The sequence below is a fragment of the Neolamprologus multifasciatus genome, chromosome 3, assembly GCF_963576455.1.
Source record: "Neolamprologus multifasciatus chromosome 3, fNeoMul1.2, whole genome shotgun sequence".
Classification (NCBI taxonomy): Eukaryota; Metazoa; Chordata; class Actinopteri; order Cichliformes; family Cichlidae; genus Neolamprologus; species Neolamprologus multifasciatus.
The window spans coordinates 16,843,456-16,864,831 of record NC_140441.1 but is presented as its reverse complement, the minus strand read 5'-3'; the positions used below and the strand labels follow the sequence as shown (position 1 = coordinate 16,864,831).

Here is a 21,376-nt window from a genome sequence, read left to right as displayed (position 1 = left end):
CATGGTGGGCATGGGCCTCACGGTGACTTCAATATATCTAATATGAATGGGCGCAATATTACTCTTCCTTTATAGTGCATTTTATGCATTTTAGAGACTGTGCGTTTGCTCAAGGGCACTTAAATAAATACACTTCTGCACCTGTGATTCACGTTCGGGTCGCTGAGGTCAGGTGTTCCTCAAAAGTAATAATTTTAAGGGCCAAGTTTAACTGCCTTGGACAAAATCGCTGGGCTGTGTGTGTTTGTCTCCCAGACCAACTTTTTTCAGGTAATAACCTTCTGTGAAAGTTTTGCTGTGATTTATCTGTAATTTCCTGTTGTTTGCCCCATGAAAGCAGTTGGAGAGCTGTTTTCTGCTGTCTTTTCTCCACTTAAACGTCGGTTTATAGGCAGGCCAGGTTAACCCCTCATGCCCCTCTGTCTCTCTTGTTACAGCATCTATTAAGTTGGGTGGCACTTTGGCAGAAGAAGGCATAGACTGGTAAAGAGGGCCAGCTCCATCCTGGCCCGCCCCTAGACTCCATAGAGGTGATGGGTAAGAGGATGCTAGCCAAGATAATGTCCATTACAGACATTACCTCTCACCCCCTCCCAAATTCCACCCAGCGAAGGCTCCGATCTGGCTCACTGGACAGCTTTGGAAAATTTGAGGGAGGCCATAAATTTTTGACTTTAAACTGTATTTTGAAAAGTTTTACAGCTCTTCCTAGTGATAAAGAAATCCCTTGTTTTCATTAATAATACACCAAACTAACAAATAAGCAATTAAATAACAGAAAGATTCATGTTTTTAAAAAATCTATATAAATTTCTAGGTTTTTTCTAACACTAATTGAAACAAGATCCTTTTCTATTAAATAACCTCCCAAAAAAGTGTTATAATCACAGTTTAATCTGAGAAATTGGATAATTTTACACATTTATTTCTTACAATTTATACACAAATAGTTATTTCATTTACAGGAGCGGGATTTCTCTGTTGCACTTTTTTTTTAAGTAGGCATTTAAAGTTTGTGTGAGTTTGCTTTGTTTTGGGGACTTTAGCTCTGGCCCTGCACGGCAGCCAGGCCTTCTTCCATGTATGTGGGGCCTAGTTGTCAGGGCAGCCAGCAAGCGGCGCTTCAGCCCCAGCTGAACTGTCGGTGCGGCTATCGCTGGAAGTGTCCACAGAGGATCGAGTTACTCTACGCCCCATCTTTAAGCCCCAGTCAGTGCGCCGTTAGCCGCAGGACAACATAGGATAGCTCAAGATCCTGGCCGCCGGGAAAGTAGAGCGTCCACACTCATGTAAGTGACTCTGTTTAAACGGGTTTCGCTTAAGGAAACGTTACTGAAGTCTTCGGTGTGTACTAACTTCAGCTTTTCTCAAGCTAGACACCCCCTTTGTTAGCTTTAATGTCGCTAATTAGAGGAAAATATTGTGAGAGTCTTCTGTAGCGGTTGGTCACATAATCACACCAGGCTGCCTTTAAATAGATCCAAGAGGCTTTTTTTCAAGTAAAACTGTTTATATATACTGCAAGAAGCCAGCTTGGGCGATTTTCTGTGGCCATACAGAGCCCTGATAGTGTGTAACTTCTTTCCCGTCCCCGCGTCGGGAAGCCTGTTGCTTTCTTGCTAGATGAGATGGGGAAAGAGGAGGAGGAGGAGGGGTTGAGAAAATCGGATTGTCCCGACTGCCTTGTCGACTGTATTCAAAACACCACCGAACCTGGGCAGGATATACCAGCTTTAAACAAATACGACGTACTAAACGTTTTATTAAACAAGAAATAACACGAGTATAGTGCTAATTTCTTTGATTTTTGGTGGGTAGGAACTCCGCGATAAAATAACTGCGTTTTCTTATTAGCTAACTATACTCGCCACAAACCTCACTAATGATTATTTTAGCAAAGAAATGCTACCTTCGGAGCTAAACTACTTTTTTGGAGGCTGGTATCTAGTGTGTAATAGCGGCTAATGAGCTCCTCCGGCCTTCTGTGATTCATAACATACCACTATAGTGTGTGCATCCTTAAGTGATTCACATAAGGAATGGTAAAGCTACTGTCAGACACTGAACCACATATGTCATTAAAAAAAAACACATATAGTATACTACTGTTGCCACAAGTGACTGTAAGGTGCGTGTGAAGGCAGATTTATTACATAAACACACCACTACATGAGTGAAATACACGGCTAACATACTAGCTCATCACTCAGCATAAAGGGTAGGACACATGCAGTGATGAGTGAAGCACATGCATAAACAATCCAGAGCTGTGGTGATCCTTTTGCCACAGATACTGCAGCTATTCTGAGAGTCTATACAGGGCTTTTAATTGTCTGAGCAATCTCCTTTAATCGTGTAACGTCTCCCTGAGTCATATCACGCTTGCTTACAAAGCCACTCCCTGCAGCCAAGTGCGATGTTCCCTGCATGGGCTCTGTTAGCAAGCACCCCTTAAAATAATTAGTCAAATATAAACAACATGATCACCTTCATCATGCATTACTGTTAGCTTTTAAAGCTTTAAAGGCACTGGGAGTCTTTATGAGCTTATTGGCACTGGCTTTTTTTTTTACACAGTAGAGGAGTCACTGCTCCTTCTCTTGCCTTTCTGATCTGATTGCATGCACTATGAAGATAACAGATTTTTGTTTCCAAGGCAGCATTTGGAGTTAGTTTCACAAAGATATATATTTTTTGACAGATTAGATAGAACAAATAGCCGGACTTCACATAGATGTTTGAATCCACCCATTGTGCAAAATGAGACTTTGATTTCAAGCACAATGGTACAATGAAATATTGGTAAATTAAGACTTTTTCCAGGTAAAATAGTCAGAAAATATGTGTCTGAAAGGAACAGTGAACAGGATGACACCAGTCAATAGCAGGGGTGACTTACTGAAGCAGCTTTTAGGGAATTTAAAATAATAACTATAAATTCATGAGCTGATTACTTCGCAATCAGGTAAGATAAGATAAGATAAGATAAGATAACCTTTATTAGTCCCACACGTGGGAAATTTGTTTTGTCACAGCAGGAAGTGGACAGTGTAAAAGTTATGAAGCAAAAATTAGAATACAATAAGAATAAATGCAGTACACAACTGTACAGAATAGAATAAAATAAAATAAAATACTATATACAGTAGAATAAAATAGAATAAAATATACAATAAGATAAAAATAGAATACAAATGCTATATACAACTGAGTAAAAATACAACGATGCCAGAAAAGATTATTGCACTTAGTGTTATTGCACATGTGTGGATGTGTGTGTTTGATCAGTTAAAGTCTTTGTTGTGGAGTCTGACAGCAGTGGGGAGGAAAGACCTGCGAAATCTCTCCGTCCCACACCGTAGGTGCCGCAGTCTCCCATTGAAGGAGCTGCTCAGTGCTGTCAGAGTCTCCTGCATGGGGTGGGAGATGATCCCTTTAGATATCCCTTTAGGTATTTTTTTGTGCAGAATATAAGCGCTTTTTTCCTCTTTTGCTGTGTATTACCATAGACATTATAAAAGCCAGTGGTAACCACCATAATGTTGTTGTTCAATGATAATGAAAAGGCAAATGACAATTAAACACACCAGCACTGTCACTAAAACCTGACATTAATGTTGCCATAAGACCAGCTCACTGTGCTATAAGTCTGATATCAATCTACGATTGATTGGGGTCAGTTTGACAATTACATGCAATCTGTCTGCATAACTATTACATTTACACTCAGCAGCCTTCCGGTTCTACGGGAATATAACCAGAATACAAACAAGTGGCAGCCAGTGGAGTTGAGTCCTCTCGCGTTATGCTCATTGACAAAGACTCAATCTATCTGTAAATTAGACAGCATTTATTTGCAAACCTTTGACAATCTCTGTGAGAGCGATTGCAGTCATTCCAAGTCAGTCTGCAACTCTTTGCAGAAAGGTTACCTCGTATCAGGTGACCTGTGCTATCACCTTACCTTACCCTCAAGCTCTGGACAATCACAAGTTTGGTCGAGCCAGTGTAAAGTAAGTTTGCACAGTTACCATTATCTCAGATTGGTGTTGCATGAGATGATCCATCTTGTTTGTAGTAGTCCCCAAAGAATTTTAATTTAGCTAATAAAAATGTATTTTTTGGTGTCGCAGAACTAATACAATATCACCACCTAAATTAGTGCAATACTGTGCTCTATCTGCTCGCCCACCCCCCACTCCTAATATTGACCAACAGTTTAAACACTCATTTATGAGCTAAGTAACACTGCAAATAAAAAGTCAGTGTAAACTTTTAATTTATAAGGAAAAAAATGAACAACAATTAAATACGAAAATTGTCATGTTAGCAGGGTGTTGTGTTAGTATTAAAGCAGCTTATAAGATTGTTGTATGAGAGGATAATTAATTATCAGGGTTGTATGAAGTAAGATGATATTTATCTGATAAAAGCAAAATGGATACTCAAGCTTCATCTGTATGAAATTTCAGTAATGTAAATTACTTAGTATTTATTCATCAATAAGAGCATTAGTGGAATACAAGGGAACTAAGAAGCTTGAGTAGAAGCGCTTTTCTGGCAGCCGGTTTGTCGAGAGACTCGACAAACTGGGACAGTTCTTCAGCACAATGGTGCTCTGATGCACATAGTGAAGCATTCTTCAGAGATAAATATGGACCTAACAGAAATGAAATAAATCTAGTTTCTTTTTAATGTTAATCTTTTGAACAGAAAATGTGTAAGTTGGGAGGAGAACCCAGGAGGAGCATGAGCCATTTTTCTTGCTCCGAGAGCTTTGTGGAAGTTAAAAATAAAAGAAAACAGCGTGAATTAGTGGTCTAATATTTAGTTCTCTGATTGCTCACAAAAAGACATTAAATACTGAATTTGTCATTTTCAGGCCTCGATGAAGGGAAGACTACACATTCATCCGGCGCTCTAAAAATGATAGAAACAATGGGTAAGTATTTTGTTTTTGAATTGTTTTATGCCAGGCATCTATAAAATATTCATGATTTCATCCATGATTGAACCAGCTTTAGGGTTGAGTGTGGTCATGATAGCAGACTGCTGAATCCAGTACCAGTACTCGGTTTAATTAAGATTCAACACTGCCATAATCAAAAAAAAGAAAATCTTCTTTTAAAAATGAGCAGTTTTTGCGCGGGGGTTTGGGTGTCCGTCTCTGCTGGCTGTGCTTTGCACATTTGGCTTAAGCTGAGAGTTTTCTCAACCAGCGTAAGAGGCCCTGGATTCAGTTCAATGTCCGTGGGCTGCCAATGTTGCCATATCTGATAATGTTGCCATAAATGTGATTGTTTGTTTGTGCCCATAGAGATTTATTTGCCCAACTGTCAAGCATGATGCCAAATTGGTGCTGCCAGCTTCTTTCCTTAAAACAGCAATCTGTGGTCACTCTCAGGACGGGAATGTTGACTGTGTGTTTGTCAGCTGCAAATGATGAACTGTGATGAATACGTGTGCTCCAGGCACTGCTCTGCTGGAAAAACTGATAACACTAATTCTAAATTAGCCTAAGCATAGTTTCTGCGTTATTATTAAAAAACAAAATCAGAGTTTTCATATAGCTCCAGATCTTTAATAAGTCCATTTTGGCTGAAAATACAGATTTATTGGTTGGGTTCCACAAAAAAAGAAGCTTGTTTTAAAGTATTTCAAATCTTTATCACTCTACAGTTAAACATTTAGTCAGCTCATTATTCCTGCCATTGGTAAATGTCATCTTCTTTGCCAGGTCTATGGCAATTAGCACATTTGGCTGATGTATCTGTGACTCCTAGGCTTTGCTCAAGGACCACCTTTTCTTCTGCAAACTCACACATAGTTAGGTCCTTAGGTTTCTGGACAGTGACGCATTATTTGTGATTTTGCCTCTGTACACAGTCACGGTGGATTTCTAATTAAATTAGTCAAGATGTGACTGAAGTGCAGACTTTTAACTTTAATTCAAGGGGTTTTGCAACAGTTTTGCATTAACTGTTTAGGAATTACCCCATTTTTATACATAGCACCCCATTTTCAGACGTTCAAATGTCGTTGGACATTTGACTGACAAGCAGTTTCATTGGCAGGTGAGGTCGATTCCCTCATTACTTATTTATGAGGGAAGTAATGAGTCCAAATGTTGAACTTTATGCCAGCATTAGCAGTTCAATAGAACTCTCAATCTGAGGTTTTAAAGAGACAATGATGCAAATGGGGGACGCCATCATTAAGATGAAAAACCCAAATAAACCTGTCAGAGAGTTCGTCAGTCTGGTGCATTCAACATCGAAAGAAAACTAAAGTGGGTAGTTACAGAATTACTTCAACGACTAATCAAAACAACTTTGCAACAACATATAACCAAGTCAAGACTACACTCCAGGATGTAGGCATATCATACAATCAAGAGATGCCTTCATGCAACAAGGTACAAACTCCTGGTTACCCCCAAGACCAGGAAGGACAGATTAGACTTTGACTAGACCAGAAATAATCAAAAAAAGCCGGCACAGTTCTGAAAAAAGTCTTTTGAGAGATGAAACCAAGGTTAAGTTAAACCAAAATTATGGGAAGAGAGAAGCATAGAGAAGGCAAGGAACAGTTCACGATCCAAAGCATACGCGAAGCCAATGTTATTCTATGGGTATGTAAGGCTACAGGTAGACCTAGGTCACAAGTGTTTATTGTTGATGTGGCTGCTGGTAAAAGCAGGATACATTCTGAAGTATAAAGAGCTATACACTTCTCAGATTCAGCCAAATGCAAAACTGGTTGGATGGTGTTTCAGAGTGTAAATGGAAAATGACCCAAAACATACTACAGAATCAATTCAATGAACATGTAAGTGACCTAGTGTTCAAAAGAGCATGCTTTTCAGTTACTAAAGACAAAACTAATTGCAGCAAAGGGCTTCAAACAAGCAGCACATAAAGGTGACTGCAGTAAACACCTAGCAGCACCTACAGGGGCGAAAAACAGCATTAACTTATGCTAATGGGTTCTTACAGTCCTTATATTAAAAATTATGTTAGCTTGGCTGTAATTTGTAAACAGTTAATGCAATACTTTTGTGGAAAAGTGTCTTTGTTCAGACACTTATGGACCCAACTGTCCATGCCACATTGATTTAGTATTCCTAATTATACACATCGAGGGAAGGATAGTGGAAATTTTACATTTGTCTGGACTGAACCAGTGGTGAGCAGAAAAAAATCTTACAGGGCTCAAGTGTTATTGGCCTATTTACAACTTTTTGTTCAAACAACAAAGCTTTTCAGTACAAAAAGTGTTTTGGACCTCGTGCACGGCCTATTAGGTGTTAGTCACAGTTGGTGAGCTTCTGAAATTGCTTCATTTTTGCTCAGATGACGTCTGGCTGGCCCATCCTTACTATAACAAGCCACTCTGGAGTTACTCGGTTGTAGGGCTTATAGAGGATCCAGCAAACAAAGCGTGGAGGTCCCAGTCCTTTTATCTTTTCCTCCTGATAACCATTCATTCTACGCTCCTGTGTAACCCACCGTTTGACCCTAAAGTCAAGAAAAGGAAACATTGCTATTCCGAAAACAAGCAGTGCATTGAAAATTGAGTTTTGTTCCTTCTGTGCAAAAACTTGAGGCTACATGATTTTGATATAGGCCTGTTGAGAGTCAACCAGCCTTAACTAAGCCTAGTTTGTGATATGTGACTGCGTATTTTTCCGTCTATACATTTACAAGTCATTGAATTATTGTTAAACATAAATATGTTAAAGTCATGTTTCAAATGGTTGTGGAGGCTTTTTTTTTTAAAGAATCCTCTTAATAATTAAATCAGGATGCCTAACTGAATAAATTAGGTAATATCCAAACACTCTTCCCACCCTCGCTATCTTCACCCATGAACTGATGAAGTCTTTGTCCTCTCCACCTCTCTCCACCTCTGTCACTCCCACACCTCTGGGTGTCGTCGCCTTCACTCTGGCGCTGTCACTGAAACATGCGACGGTTTGCAGACACGCAGCGTGCCTTGCAGGCGGTGGAGCGACTCCAGGCCAAACTCAAGGAGCGGGGAGAAGTGCCCACTGAGGAGAAGCTCAGCCTGCTCAAGTCAGTGCTCCAGAGCCCCCTCTTCCATCAGATCCTGGCCTTGCAGAAGTCTGTCCAGCATCTCAGAGATCAGGTAAACCCCAAACCTTTTTGCTTAAAAGTCTTATATTTTCTCCAATTTGACTCACATTTCTTATGCCACGTTTTTCTTAGACTGTGTGTCTTAAGGATAGCTATTATATGATATCACAGATGGTTAAAAACACTTTCTACTTACTTTAAATGTAATATTTATACATTAATATAACTTATCAATAGTTTTCTCAAGGTGTAAATACTCTACAATAATACAGAGAAAACCATATGCCACAAGTGGTGGAGGGAGACAGGACATAAGACACTGTGGGAGAGAGCCACAGATTCGTAATAACTAACAATTAATTGCAGAGTGGTTTATAAACACAGTGAGTGAAAAGAGGTGAATGAATAAGAACCATCCAGTGCATCATGGCCCAAAAACTAGGCCTGTGGTAGCTTAACTAAGGGTAATAATAAGAAAGATGTATTTATAACATGCTGATCCCGGGTTAATTTAATCAGATTTCATAAACTACAAAAATGATGGGATAGCAGAGGATAGTAGATTGTTATTATAGAAGTTTATTTAAACAGATGCATTTGTGTCATTTGATATGAACTAGGACCTGCTGTTCATTTTTCATAGTACCATTGTAGTGGAGGAGTGCTTGAGGCAGGACCTTGTTCCTGGTGACATTTGATGTTGAGACATAACCTAGCCTTTAATGGGACCTGCCCAGACTTAATGTAAAACTGAAGGTGTTATTCCAGCCACAGGCTCCTTGAATTCCCATATTAATGGCTTCACACTGGTGACAGTTGTGGCAGGACTCATTTTGGATACTGCCGTTAGTTACATGTCGTACACCGTGTGCACTAAATGCCTTCTTGAGTGTTGAAGTTGTGTATGCAATGGAAGTGATGCTGGAGTTGTTGGGCTGACTGGTGCGTTTTGAGAATATCTGGCTTCTGACCACTGAAATTATGCTAAATTCTAATATTTAACACACATAAACTCCAGACAGCAACCATTTAAGGGATGGACAGTGTCTTAAACATGTGCCACTCTCATGCTTGTTGTATGCTTCAGTGGGGGTAGTGCAAAGGCAGTCAACAGGCAGTCATGGACTGTCCATCTACCTGTAGAGAGGATTTGTTGTCCATGCAGCCAGTGTAGAAAGTATGTGGTACAACCGGTCTGTGGGGCAGCTGTGAAGCTGAAGTGAAACAGTTTGTGCTTTTCATCTTTAATTTTTTTTATCCTTGATGATCTTTTTTTGCACTTCCCTTGTTCCCGGTGAACTCCACTGTTGAATCCAGCTGTATGAACAGACATCCCTGTTTTGGGAATATGATATCTCTTGTCATGATCTTTGTAATTAGTTAAGATTTCTGTTGATTCTTGGATTTTTATTGTAATTCTATGTTGAGTGTTTTCCGTCATCACGTCTCATCCTCCTCTGCCACAGTGTTTGGTGCACTTCCTATTTTATTTTGAAGGTTAGCTCCTCATGCGGCCTCCTGTGCTTTTACTTCCCTCCTTTGTTCTTTTCCAAATCTCATTAGCGTTTGATTGACTTCACCTTTTGCACCTTCACCAGCCTGCTGTTGTGGCTAAAGTGTCTGTTCTTACAGGTCGGCTATTGTCTATTTCTACATGTCTGTGGGACAATCTGAATTCGTTCACTCTGACCAGACTGTAACAGTATTCAGAACCTGCAGTGGTTTTTTCAGCATCATGACAAAAAAAAAAGGAATTTCTAAGATAAAACTGGAACTCCTGCTTTAGCTCTACCTCAGCTAGGCTGGAATGTTTCTGATATCCTTATTCAGGTTTTTATCTCTCCCTGCTTCCTTGGTGACCTCACTGATTCTACTTCTGGCTTATGTCAAGACATCCTCCCCTCACCCTTTCAATCTCCATTCCCAGTAGTGTTTGCCGCTATGGCCAAATTGCTGTCAGGGTCCACACAAGCCAGATATAATATGGGTACATGAGCAGAGATACTTTTTTCTGGCTGATTCTCCCCATTGAGAATTAAACATCTGAGTGGAAGGAAAGCGCTCTCAAGTCACAGAGGAAAGGGGCCAGGGTAAGCGTTTCAGAGAAAGAGACGAAAGTATGCGAGCTATGCACTGGGAGGAAGGGATGTTCGCTTTTTTACCCCTTGTGGAATTTAGATTTAAAAAGCCCCGTGGCATTTTTGTGCGCCAGCGATTTGACTTATTTCAAGAATAGGTACCTTCTTTTGTGTGTGTGTGTGTCTGTGTGCAGATTCCTCTGTTTTATAATAGAAAACTTAAGAAGCAGCCATTCAACTTAAAGTTTGCTCAAACCAAAAGATGGACCTTTTCTGTGTTATAACAATAGTAATATTTTTGAGAAATGAATAGATAAAAAAAGCAACAACTATAAGTGTGTTATGTTTCTTCGGGGCTTTCAGACCCAAGCTGTGTTTGTGTGGCCGTGTAAAGCAGAACCAATTTGGGGAGATGGTTTGTTTTTGTGTTTTGTTCTGAGACAAGAGGCTGACACGCAAACACACACACACAGTCACTGCCCATCTTCTGGCTCTGCTAGTTAGGCCTTGCTTAGCCCACGTCGCTATGGCGACAAGGCCCTACTCTCCAATGAGAAAGAGGCCGCTGCCACTGTGTGAAGTGGGGCAGAAACAATTTCTTAAATGTTCAAGAACCAAACTGGAACTTTAATCCTCTTAGCAGGGCCCCAGCTAACAAAGCTCATGCATGAGCACGGCAACTTAGCAGCATGCTACGCTAACTTAGCCGGGCCCACGGGGTTTTGTTTGCTGTGTGCAGCACTAATGTGTCCTGTCCAACGGAGTTTTGTTTCTGAGGGCTAATCTGGGACTGTATTTAAAGGAAGCGTGATGTACAGTACATGTTCTCGAAGCTCTGAAAGTCGCACAGTCCAACTTCCTAATGCAAATTTCACAAGTTCACAAGGACAGCTTTAGCCTGGCAGCGCCATATGCCAAATGGAGTGTTTATAGAATTATTGCCGTGCATTACGTCCGTCCTTTTGAATCCAATTCGGAAAGTCATAAACATTACACCCTTTGGCTAATGAAATCGGGAAAACACTGTTTTATGTAGTTGTCGCCTTCATGTAATTCATCTGTCACACAAGTAAAGTCATTGCAGTAATTAAGAGCCGAGCATATTAAAGCATCCAGATGGCCAGCGATGCTTCTCCCTGGCCCCGATAAAAATATTGTATTTGGAGCCTCATCACTGTTGGAACATCAGCTAAGAGCTATTATCTCCTGAAGGATTAGAGTGCCATAGATCCAGCTAATCATGGAGGGATAACAAACTGTCTGCCATCTCGGTGTTTTTTTTAGACACTCAGATCCAGAGTTTTGGTGTCTAAAATTTAATTTGCAAGATCCCTATGTTCAGAGTACAAATGAGGCATAATGGGCCGTTTTTTGTTTTGTCCCTTAAAACTTTTAATTGTGTTTGGTTGGATTAAAGCCAGCAACTGCTGCTGTGTACAGGATTGCTTTGGAGATTTTCTGAGCTGTTATGCTCCATTCAAACTGAAAGCCCAGCAGACAACATCACAACTAATGGGGATCAATTGCCATTTTGGATTTGATTCAATAGCATTCATGTGTTTGAATGTGGCCCTATTATGCTTTTCTTTATGTTTTGTCTATATAGTACAGCACTGTATGCCAGCCAATCAGGTGAAAGATGGCTAAAAATTTATTCATGTAGTGTTTCATGTTCACTTTAAAGGAATGTAGAAGGAAGATCCAAAATCCAGGAGTAAACATAGAAGTGTCAGTGAGGTATCTGTAGTTTTCACATTTCTGTTTTATCATTTCAGGGGAGTGTCTCTTTATCACGAGGGAGTGATCTCACAGCAGCCAAGCCCAATGGCAGCCATGTTTCCTGCTCAGACTCCCCAGCTCCCACGCATGTCAATGGCAAGACGTCATCCGAAGAATTTGAACATATTATCCACTCCATGGCGCAGGTACAAACAGCTAGAAGGGAGGCAGTTATTGTAATGCGTGCTAACATTTTGTTAATTTATTGTCGGTTTAAGCTAGATGGCATATATTGACAAAGCGTGTGGAATCTGCATGTTGTCCCCGTGTCTGTGTGGGTACTCAGGCTCTCTCCCACAGTCCAAAGTGTCTCTCTGTGTGACTGCCCAGGGTGTACCCTGTGTTTCGCCCTATGACAGCTGGGATAGGCTTATGAATAGAATAGAACTGGATATGCAGAAGAAAAGGGATGCGCATAAGCTAAAATAATGCTATTGTGGCAAGTCTATTTTGAAACCCCAGTAGACTTTTTTTGTCAATCTTTTAACATTTTACTGATTTTTACACAAAAATAGGCAAGATTATTTTTTAATAAGTCCTATAACTCAAATCAAACATTCAAAGAGAGTCAAAAAAAGAAGAAAACTCCACACAGTGCTCCTCTCTCTTGAGGCACTTCAAATAGACTTCTAAAGGCTGGCTGTAGCTTTGATGCTTTAGTGAGTACAAGCCCAATGTATACACACATATATATATATAAAGGTTTGTGTGTGTATTACGCAGGGACGTTATGTGACGCATGTGGATCTGCAGAAGCCAGTGTCCGGAGGTCTTGGCTTCAGCGTGGTGGGCCTAAAGAGCGAGAACCGCGGAGAGCTCGGCATCTTCATCCAGGAAATTCAACCAGGAAGTGTCGCTCACTGGTATGCAGGAAAAACATGCTGCTATGCAGTCTTCCAGACATTCTTTCAGCATGTGGTTAATTGTTGATTTCTAATTTGAAATTTCTAGGACTTTGTTTCAGACGGTCAGGTGGGTGCGTTTACAGATTCTCTCGGGAGATTAGAGATACTTTTATACTTGCCAGGAAATACCAGAGTAAAGCTGTTGTGAGCTGTTGCAACACATGTTGCGTCACACCAATTCTAAAAGAGTGGAAGCTGCATTTTTCATGTTTCAGATATAAACACCCTTAAATGTATTCACCCAAAGACAAATTCAAATTTACAGGTACAAAGATTAAAGCTATAATGTGGTATCTAGTGACTATAAGGGTTCTCATTCTGTGTCTTTGCCTCTGCTGCATGTTTCTTCCCCGTTACAGCGATGGGAAACTCAAAGAAGCCGACCAGATATTGGCCATTAATGGCCAGCCTCTGGACAAGACAGTGACCCACCAGCAGGCTATAGGCATCCTGCAGAGTGCTTCAGACAGGGTGCAGCTCACAGTGGCCAGAGGGCCAATACCTCAGCTGGCCAGTCCTGCAGTGTCCCGCACGCCCTCTGCTGCCAGCACATTATCAGCCAACTCCAGCGCGGTAATGAATACACTGACACACCAATGGGGCCTCTGCAAGGAGGGTTTTATGATCTGACACAGTTTCCATGTGGGGACTTAAGAAACTACATGCACTTTGCTCTGCAATCCCCATCCAGCACCACGACACAGAAAACAAACATACCTGTTAAGTGTACATTTTTCCTAATAATACACTGGGTAACATTGTGTTTCACTTCTGTTACTGTCTCAGTGGCAACATGTGGAGACGATTGAGCTTGTCAACGATGGCACCGGTCTTGGCTTTGGTATTGTTGGAGGAAAAACCACCGGGGTTATAGTCAAAACTATACTTCCTGGAGGCATCGCTGATCAGGTGACTCTTTAGCTGTGTCTGTCACTTCTTTAGGAGTTGTCTTTTTTCATCGCTCACAGCCAATGACACTTTCAGTGTTCTAGACAGATGACTCCTGTCAGTTATGTGTAATGAGAATGTGCTAATTGCAGGAAAGCACAGAATTACCTGTCACTTAGGAGTGACAATGCCATAATGAGCGCAGAGTTAATATAGAAATCATTTCTTGCCACAGGATGGCCGCCTGCGCAGCGGGGACCACATCCTGAGAATCGGAGACACCGACCTGCACGGCATGGGCAGCGACCAGGTGGCCCAGGTCCTGAGGCAGTGCGGGAACAGAGTGAAGCTGGTTGTTACCAGAGGTCCTTTGGAAGAGACTCCCTCTGCTTCTGTCATGCCTGTGGTGCTGCCCACTGTCAGCGAACAGCAGGTAAGGGCATCTGTTTCTCTGTAAACCCAAATACCTCTTTTTAATTTTTTTTTTTACATCACAGAGACGCATGTGTCATTCAAATTGATTTTATGACTCGCACTATCCTCGCAATAAAGCGTTTTCAAGAGAACCCGTCACCCTGATGGTAATTGCCTGCCATGCAAGAGACACCATACACAGTTATATATATAAAAAACTTCACACATAAACTTCAGGTCCTTCATATCCAGTTTTATCTTTTCTTCCTGCTTGACAAGCCAGTACAAATGCAATTAAAGAAAATTGCAGGTTGCATCACCTGTGACTCACACTTTGCTTTACGTTCCCAGAAAAAGAAGGAAAAAAAAAAGCTCCGAGCCTCCTACAAACAGCAATTTCATGGCCATTTTCAGCACTCGCTTCTATTTGGACTTGAATGAATTATTAGTGACTCACAATGTGAATGACAAACATCATATCCCTGTGATCACACACAGTAACTGTGAGTCTTATTTTTGGCTGACAGGTACTGAGCGCTCATTAATCAAAGTTAAACAATGTATTTTGATGTGCCGCAATTTTCCTTTCTTCTGTTCTAAAGTAAAACATCTCTTTCATTTGGTTTGTGCTGTGATGCTGACTCATTTCTCTGCGTCTACACGCAGGGCTACGAGGAAGAGGATGCTGAGGCATTTGATGTGAGCCTTACTAAGAACACCCAAGGACTCGGGATCACTATTGCTGGTTATGTTGGAGATAAGAATTCAGGTGAAAAACTGATTTTTTTAAAAAATAATATGGAGATTTTAAGGTGATTTGTGAGTAATTTTTTGCCTTTATAAGACATGGAGCAATGAAGATCAGGCAGTAAAGCGGGGACCAGTGATGGGAATAACGGCGTTACTTTTTTCAGTAACGAGTAATCTAACTAATTACTACTTCTATCGTTACAACGCCGTTACCGTTCTTAACAAGAAAATGCGGTCACGTTACTATTTTTCAACAACCAGACGGTTGAAGCTGTCTTCAGCTTACCACATCTTACTGCATCAGTTGCACGGAAGTAGCTGTCTACGTAAGTAATCTGGGCGCTACAGCTTTAAGCAGCTGCACGCGCCCCCGCAGACGGTAATCACTTTCTGCCCGACAATCACTTTTTGGTACAACACCTGGAGCTAAGGGGGCAAAACAATCGCATGAGGGCTGCTGTTTGACTGAGGAAGAATATAGTAGTCGTGGTAAGCCAATCACATGACTACTTTAAGATGACAAAGCAACAAGGTGATATATACCAGTTTTTAAATTGTGTTGATAGGCCACGTAAAACCAGAGTAGAAACCAGAGTAGAAACAGCTGATTGTTCTGTAAGTGGTTTGAAATTTCTGATTATATTCAGGAATCTGTAATTTGTAAAGTTAGTAAAAAGTGCCCTCCGTTTATTGAAACACAAACTGAAACACATTTAATGTCTTCACCCATTTATGTGTCTAAACTGTTCTGATTCCTCAGAGCCCTCTGGTATCTTTGTTAAGAGCATAACAAAAGACAGCACTGTAGACCAAGATGGCCGTATTCACGTTGGAGACCAGATTATAGCAGTAAGTACACTAATTATGCTCTTTTGGTTACGACTGGCTTCTGTTTTCAGCAGAACGAGGTCAAACATGCAGCAAACGTTTCATATTATCATTGATTGTGATCAAATTTACACATTTAGGCAATGGAGGGAAATTATGAGATGCATGAATTTGAATAATTTACAATTATGCTTTTTATTTGTTCATCTTGCGACTCTGAATATAAAAGAGTTTTGAAACAGGACACCGAGCAGTTAAGTCTGTAATTTCATTACTGTAGGTCATTAACAGTGAAGTCATGAGTGGATGTTTTTACATACATCTTTACTGACTTACTTTGTTCTGGTGTGCTGGTGTGTGAGGATGGACTTGATTTGGGAGTTCACCTAAACGCTCATGATTGTGAGGGATTTAAAACTATCTACTTCCTACTTGCCCTGAATGACCTAAATGAATGAAGTCGTGGATTAGACGACACTCGGTGCAGAAATCAGTCTTTAGTTAATGCCATTGCAGTTCATCTCTTTCCAGCAAGAACATAGATGGCGCTTCAGCACACTCATATTGTGCAAGCAAGCCGTTCTGCCTCTCGTTTAATCCACCGGCTCACGAGAGATCGCCCTCTGCAGGTCGACGGCGTGAACATCCAGGAATACACCAATCAACAGGCAGTTGAAGTGCTGAGACACACGGGCCAGACGGTCCACCTTAAGCTGATCCGGCGGGGCTTCAGGCCCGATGAGATCCCCCCTGTCACAGCCCCCGTTGTCACCGTCCTCCCCCCTTCCACCACCATCCCCACAACCACCACCGTCATGAAGGAGCTGGAGCTGGAGAGAAAGAAAGCTGAGGAGGCTGCCGAAGGTAGGATGGATTAAGTGAGAGAAATTTAATGAGGATAGATTTTTTAAAAAAAAAGCTTGCTTCTCATCATCCTGTCAAAAAAGGAGGAAATTTGATGTGTAAATTTGGCACAGACAGGACTTTCATGATGCAGTGAGGAGTCATTTCCATGTGACTCCAAAAAGAAAATTTCAGACACTTTTATCATGTTGTAAACAGGTGCAAACAGAACTTGCTCCTGCCACACACAAATGTTGTTGGCTGGAGTTATGGCCTAAAACAACATCATATGCATAGAGTAAGGAAGCTGAAGCCTGAACACAGGATCATTCAGTTGCAGAGAAATCGACTTTTTCATATTGCGAGTAACCATTTTACACCAATTCCTGATATTGAAAAATAATTGCTTATTGCAGGTTAAAAGGTTCCTCCTCATAATAGCAGCAGAATACTCCCACGTTACAGCCCCGTCGCTCCTAATTAGAGGTTGAAATATGCCAATTAACGCTGCTGACAAATGCCAAGAGGACAAAAACTATTTTCTCAGATATGGCAGTATAGTTAAGCGCTTTTTAAGCACTACCCTTCGTAGCAGTCAGACTGGCTAGAAATTTAACAGCCGTCTTTGTACGGAATCCAAAACTTAGCATGATGTTGGTTGAGAGTTGAAATAGATCGACTTTCAGAATAGTAAAATAGTGCACAATGCATAACATCACAACCAAGGAGAAACCTGCATTTATCTTCGTTCTTGTGAGTTTTTCTAATACCTTTGCATTTATGTAATATTGGCATTAAATAAGAGGAAGAAGATTACTGTCTCCAGCTCTGCTGACAGGACCTCTGGGCTGTTGCAGAAGAAAGACAAGCAACTTGCACAAGTTGTTTAGTGTCAGCAGTAATAGATGGAGACTGAAAGTGATTATTTTTAGCACTAGGAAGTTGAAACATGAAGAAAACCAGAAAACCAACAGCTATGAGAGAGAGTAAAGGGAAGAAGGGTAGTTTTTGGCTGCTTTGAAAACTCTGAGTATAGGAGAAACAGGAGTGTGTGTGTGTGTGTGTGTGTGCACAGTGTGTTTTTTGCTCAATCATTAAATGAATGAAACAACAGAAAGAAATCGAACCATTAACTTAAACTGTTGTCACATCCTTCCATAACAATCTGTTGAGTCGTATTTGTATGCTTGTACTTAAAAGACTTTAATATAAAATTCACTTCATGTCAAGTATTCATTTCATGGGTGACCAGTTCTGTGCCTTGCGGAACCCCAAAGACAAAAATGAGTCCCAGGCTCATTAAACGTGTTTTAAAAGAACTGGTGTTTATATGGATTAGCAAACATTAGCAAAGGCGCTTTATGTGTTTTTGATATAAAGGGAAAAGAGAGAAGGTCCTCTTTCAAAGCAAGAGTGATTAGGCACTAACAGATTCTGTGTGAGTGTTGAGGGTTTTTTGTGCTGTGCGTGTGCTGCTGGTGGAAGGTCGATGGCTCCTTTCAGTGGCTTCTGTGTGCGTCTCACTGTCCGTTGTGTGTTTACTGTCTCCACAGATGAAAAGCAGCTCCACACAAAGAGTGAAGGATCTGATGTCAGCCCTGCCACGGATCAGCTAACAGAAGACAAACATGGTAGGAGGCTGAGATGCTTTTTCTGTGTGCTTTAGCAGAGATACTGGGCCCAAATCTGACAGATAAGGGCTTCTATTGACAGGACCACACCGACTAGCAGCACACAATGTGAGGACGTGCTGAGACGGCTGCTGTTGCTAGGTTCAGACATTTAAATAGCAGCAGATAAGGGTTTATTTGATCTTCCACGACACATTTTCAAGTACTTTGCTTATACTTGGAAGTTTATGGTGCAGTGCCACCTGTGAATGGCTTATGACAACACCGTCTTAATTTTTGTGTGTTATTACATAACATATTGTGCTTTTGAAGAACCGAGCTTAACACCTTTTGAAGAGGAGGAGTTAATGAAGAAGTGGCAGGAAATTCTGGGCCCAAGTAATGAAGTTGTGGTAAGTTTACTGTTTGGATTCATAGCAGATATTGTAAAAAATAACAGTGACCTGGGTCATCAAACAAAAGGGTCTGAATCATTAACAGACTTCACATAAAGAGATGCGATTTACTGTTACCCTGACAGGTGGCTCAGGTGGAGAAGTTTACAGAGAACAGTGGTCTGGGCATCAGTCTAGAAGCCAACAGCGGACATCATTACATCCGATCTGTCCTTCCTGAGGGACCGGTCGGTCGCTGTGGCAAGCTGTTTAGTGGAGATGAGCTGCTTGAGGTATAATACTTGAAAATTACATTTGTTATTAGTATTTACAGAAGGTTGGTTGGTTGGAGCTCAGTTTTAGTGCAGTACATATTGTCATACAGCAACTCTGGAAGTACTTACATTGACCATAATGATCTTTGTGGTGTTTCCTTTGTAGTTATAACACAGTGCCTGACAACTGCTGTATATGCCAATAAGGCATGTATGGGCTTCACTTATTAGGAATGATTCCTACCTAAAAATTCAACAACAGAGGATAAGCTCCTGATACAACTTCACCTACTTCAAGGATGCTGGGGGAAGAGGGTGAAGTCTGAGGAGGTTACGCTCCATATATTTCCCCAAATATAGTTTCCCCAAAGAAAGTAATAGAAATCACTCCACATAGAGCTGAAAGCTGGATTAATCAGTGGTGTATCAGCTATTTAAGTATGTTTCCAAATGAGTTATTTGGAGTTATGGTAAATAAATTCCTGGTTTTACATTTGTTTTTGCTACTTTTAGGTCTTTGTTTTGTATTCATGGCTTGCCTTTTAGCTGTTCCGGTTTATTCTCACCACTCTCATTTCCATCTCTGGCAGGAGGCCGTTTCAGTACAAAGGTCTAAAAACCTCCTGTTTTCTGCATGAGTGGCACCAACCTGCAGATTAATGCTAATGTTGCTATGTTGCTCCCTTTCTGCTGGGCAACTGTTGCCACAATAACTTAAGTCAGTGGTTTGCAAACTGTGTAGCGTATTAGGCTACTGGGAAAATATGGGGTGAATCAATGTTAAATGAATCTGATTTAGTTGGAGAAAATAAACAGGGATTTGTTACAGCAGCTGTGTTAAGCTGGATTCTTTCGTATGGTTAATGATCCCTTTTCTCTTTTTGAGGAGGGTTGAGGTGCCAAAATAAGTTTGAGAACTGCAAACGTAGGTTAAAAAGGTGTCAGTACTGAGTTTACAACTTTTTCCACTTCCCACACATAAATAAAATAAATAAGTAAATAAATAAATATAAGAAGTGCTTCTTGGGATTACTAAAATTATTCTTTGGCATTTTGCCTTTTTTTTTTTTAGGAGGAATAGTAAGAAAATGTCCACAAAGATCTGCAGCAGAGATCCGTTTAGCTAAGGCTCAGCTGCTGAGAGGCACTTTATCCCACGTGACATGTACTGTAACCACTTTGTCCTGATTTTAAACTCATATTATGATTAGTTTTAAGTTTTAACCTTTCCTTTCTTAGGTCAATGGCATTTCCTTGATTGGTGAGAGCCACAAAGAAGTAGTGAGAATCTTGAAGGAGCTTCCACTCCACGTGTACGTGACATGCTGCAGGCCGGCCCCCGACCTTCAGCCTGAGGTGGATGCTGAGCAGAGAGAATCAGAGGCTTTGTCCACAACATCTAAATTGAAGGTACCTGCACTCATGATGCTGCAGTTCGTTTAATACTTGCTTGTTTTGAACACGAAAAACATCCAAGTAAAAGTGCAGTCTGCACTTACAGGACACTTTATTAGGTACACCTAGCTAGTACTGGGTTGGACCTCCTTTTGCCTGCAGAGCTGCTTTTTTTCTTCATGGCACAGATTCAACAAGGTGCTGATGCTCTGTTTGAACTTCAGCACATCGTGTTGACCATGTCCACATACCTAAATGCATTGAGTTTCTGCAATGTGATTGGCTGGTTAGATATCTGTGTTAACACTCAGATAATCAGTTGTCCGGTGTATATTACTAAGAAAGTACTGTAGCAGACGATGCATATGCAGGCCTCTTTTTGAAAGCATTACCACATCATGTAATGTTTTCCTGCCTGTGCATATAAAGCAATTTGAGAATGATGCTATTTAAGTCTTCCTTCTCTGTTCTAACCCATCAACCATTATTAGCTTGCTGTCAATTGCTCTATCGGGTTTCCACACTGCCAGCCATGATGGATTAAGACTTAGTGATAAGCAGGGAAGGCTGAGCGTTTATTAAGACCAATTCTAGCAATACCTCAGCAGTAGCCAGCAACATTTGCTAGAGATATGAGACATCAAAAGCAGCTTTCCTTTGGGTAAGGGGTTTTCATCTCTCTCGCCTTATCTGTGATAATGTACTAAGGCCCGAGCATCCCAAAGATATTTCCCTTTCATCTGCAGCCAGAAACCTGAGCCAGAAACAGAACTAGAGGGGAGCAGCCTATGGGTTGAGAGTCAAAGCGACGAAGGCATGGGGTTACATAGTGATTTTGGGTTTTTCCTTTCTGTGCAGAATCAAATAGACCTCAGCGGTGTAGCGGTTGCTGAAGACTCAGAGGTGAATACAATAGCGGCGACACAGGGCAACGTGAGTGAGGAGGCGATAGGATCCCCTTTGGCTATGTGGGAGTTGGAGATCCAGAATATCGAGCTCGAAAAAGGAGAAGGGGGATTGGGATTCAGCATTTTGGATTACCAGGTGGGATTATGTTCTAGGGTTTAATGGAAATGTAACAAATATCAATATTCAGGTAAAAGATCCTTTTTTAACATGT

General features: G+C 41.0%; 1 protein-coding gene across 11 annotated transcripts in view; it reads left to right on the top strand.

Annotated features, from left to right (window-relative positions):
• The first annotated feature begins 1,110 nt into the window (after positions 1-1,110).
• The window catches only part of mpdz (multiple PDZ domain crumbs cell polarity complex component), a 51,494-nt gene continuing 31,228 nt past the window's right edge, over positions 1,111-21,376 (top strand). For 8 of the 11 annotated variants that reach the window (XM_085143914.1, XM_085143871.1, XM_085143898.1 and 5 more), the window contains exons 1-16: positions 1,113-1,289; positions 4,883-4,942; positions 7,982-8,148; positions 11,950-12,099; positions 12,677-12,816; positions 13,218-13,431; positions 13,645-13,767; positions 13,982-14,179; positions 14,827-14,929; positions 15,671-15,759; positions 16,368-16,602; positions 18,135-18,212; positions 18,525-18,604; positions 18,733-18,879; positions 20,101-20,271; positions 21,115-21,300. In XM_085143914.1, the coding sequence (XP_085000040.1) occupies positions 4,927-4,942; positions 7,982-8,148; positions 11,950-12,099; positions 12,677-12,816; positions 13,218-13,431; positions 13,645-13,767; positions 13,982-14,179; positions 14,827-14,929; positions 15,671-15,759; positions 16,368-16,602; positions 18,135-18,212; positions 18,525-18,604; positions 18,733-18,879; positions 20,101-20,271; positions 21,115-21,300 (2,097 nt within the window). In that variant the 5' untranslated portion in view covers positions 1,113-1,289; positions 4,883-4,926. Of the gene's footprint in view, positions 1,290-4,882; positions 4,943-7,981; positions 8,149-11,949; positions 12,100-12,676; positions 12,817-13,217; positions 13,432-13,644; positions 13,768-13,981; positions 14,180-14,826; positions 14,930-15,670; positions 15,760-16,367; positions 16,603-18,134; positions 18,213-18,524; positions 18,605-18,732; positions 18,880-20,100; positions 20,272-21,114; positions 21,301-21,376 lie in introns of all 11 variants that reach the window. The other 3 variants (XM_085143941.1, XM_085143920.1, XM_085143930.1) reach the window with 2 other exon arrangements.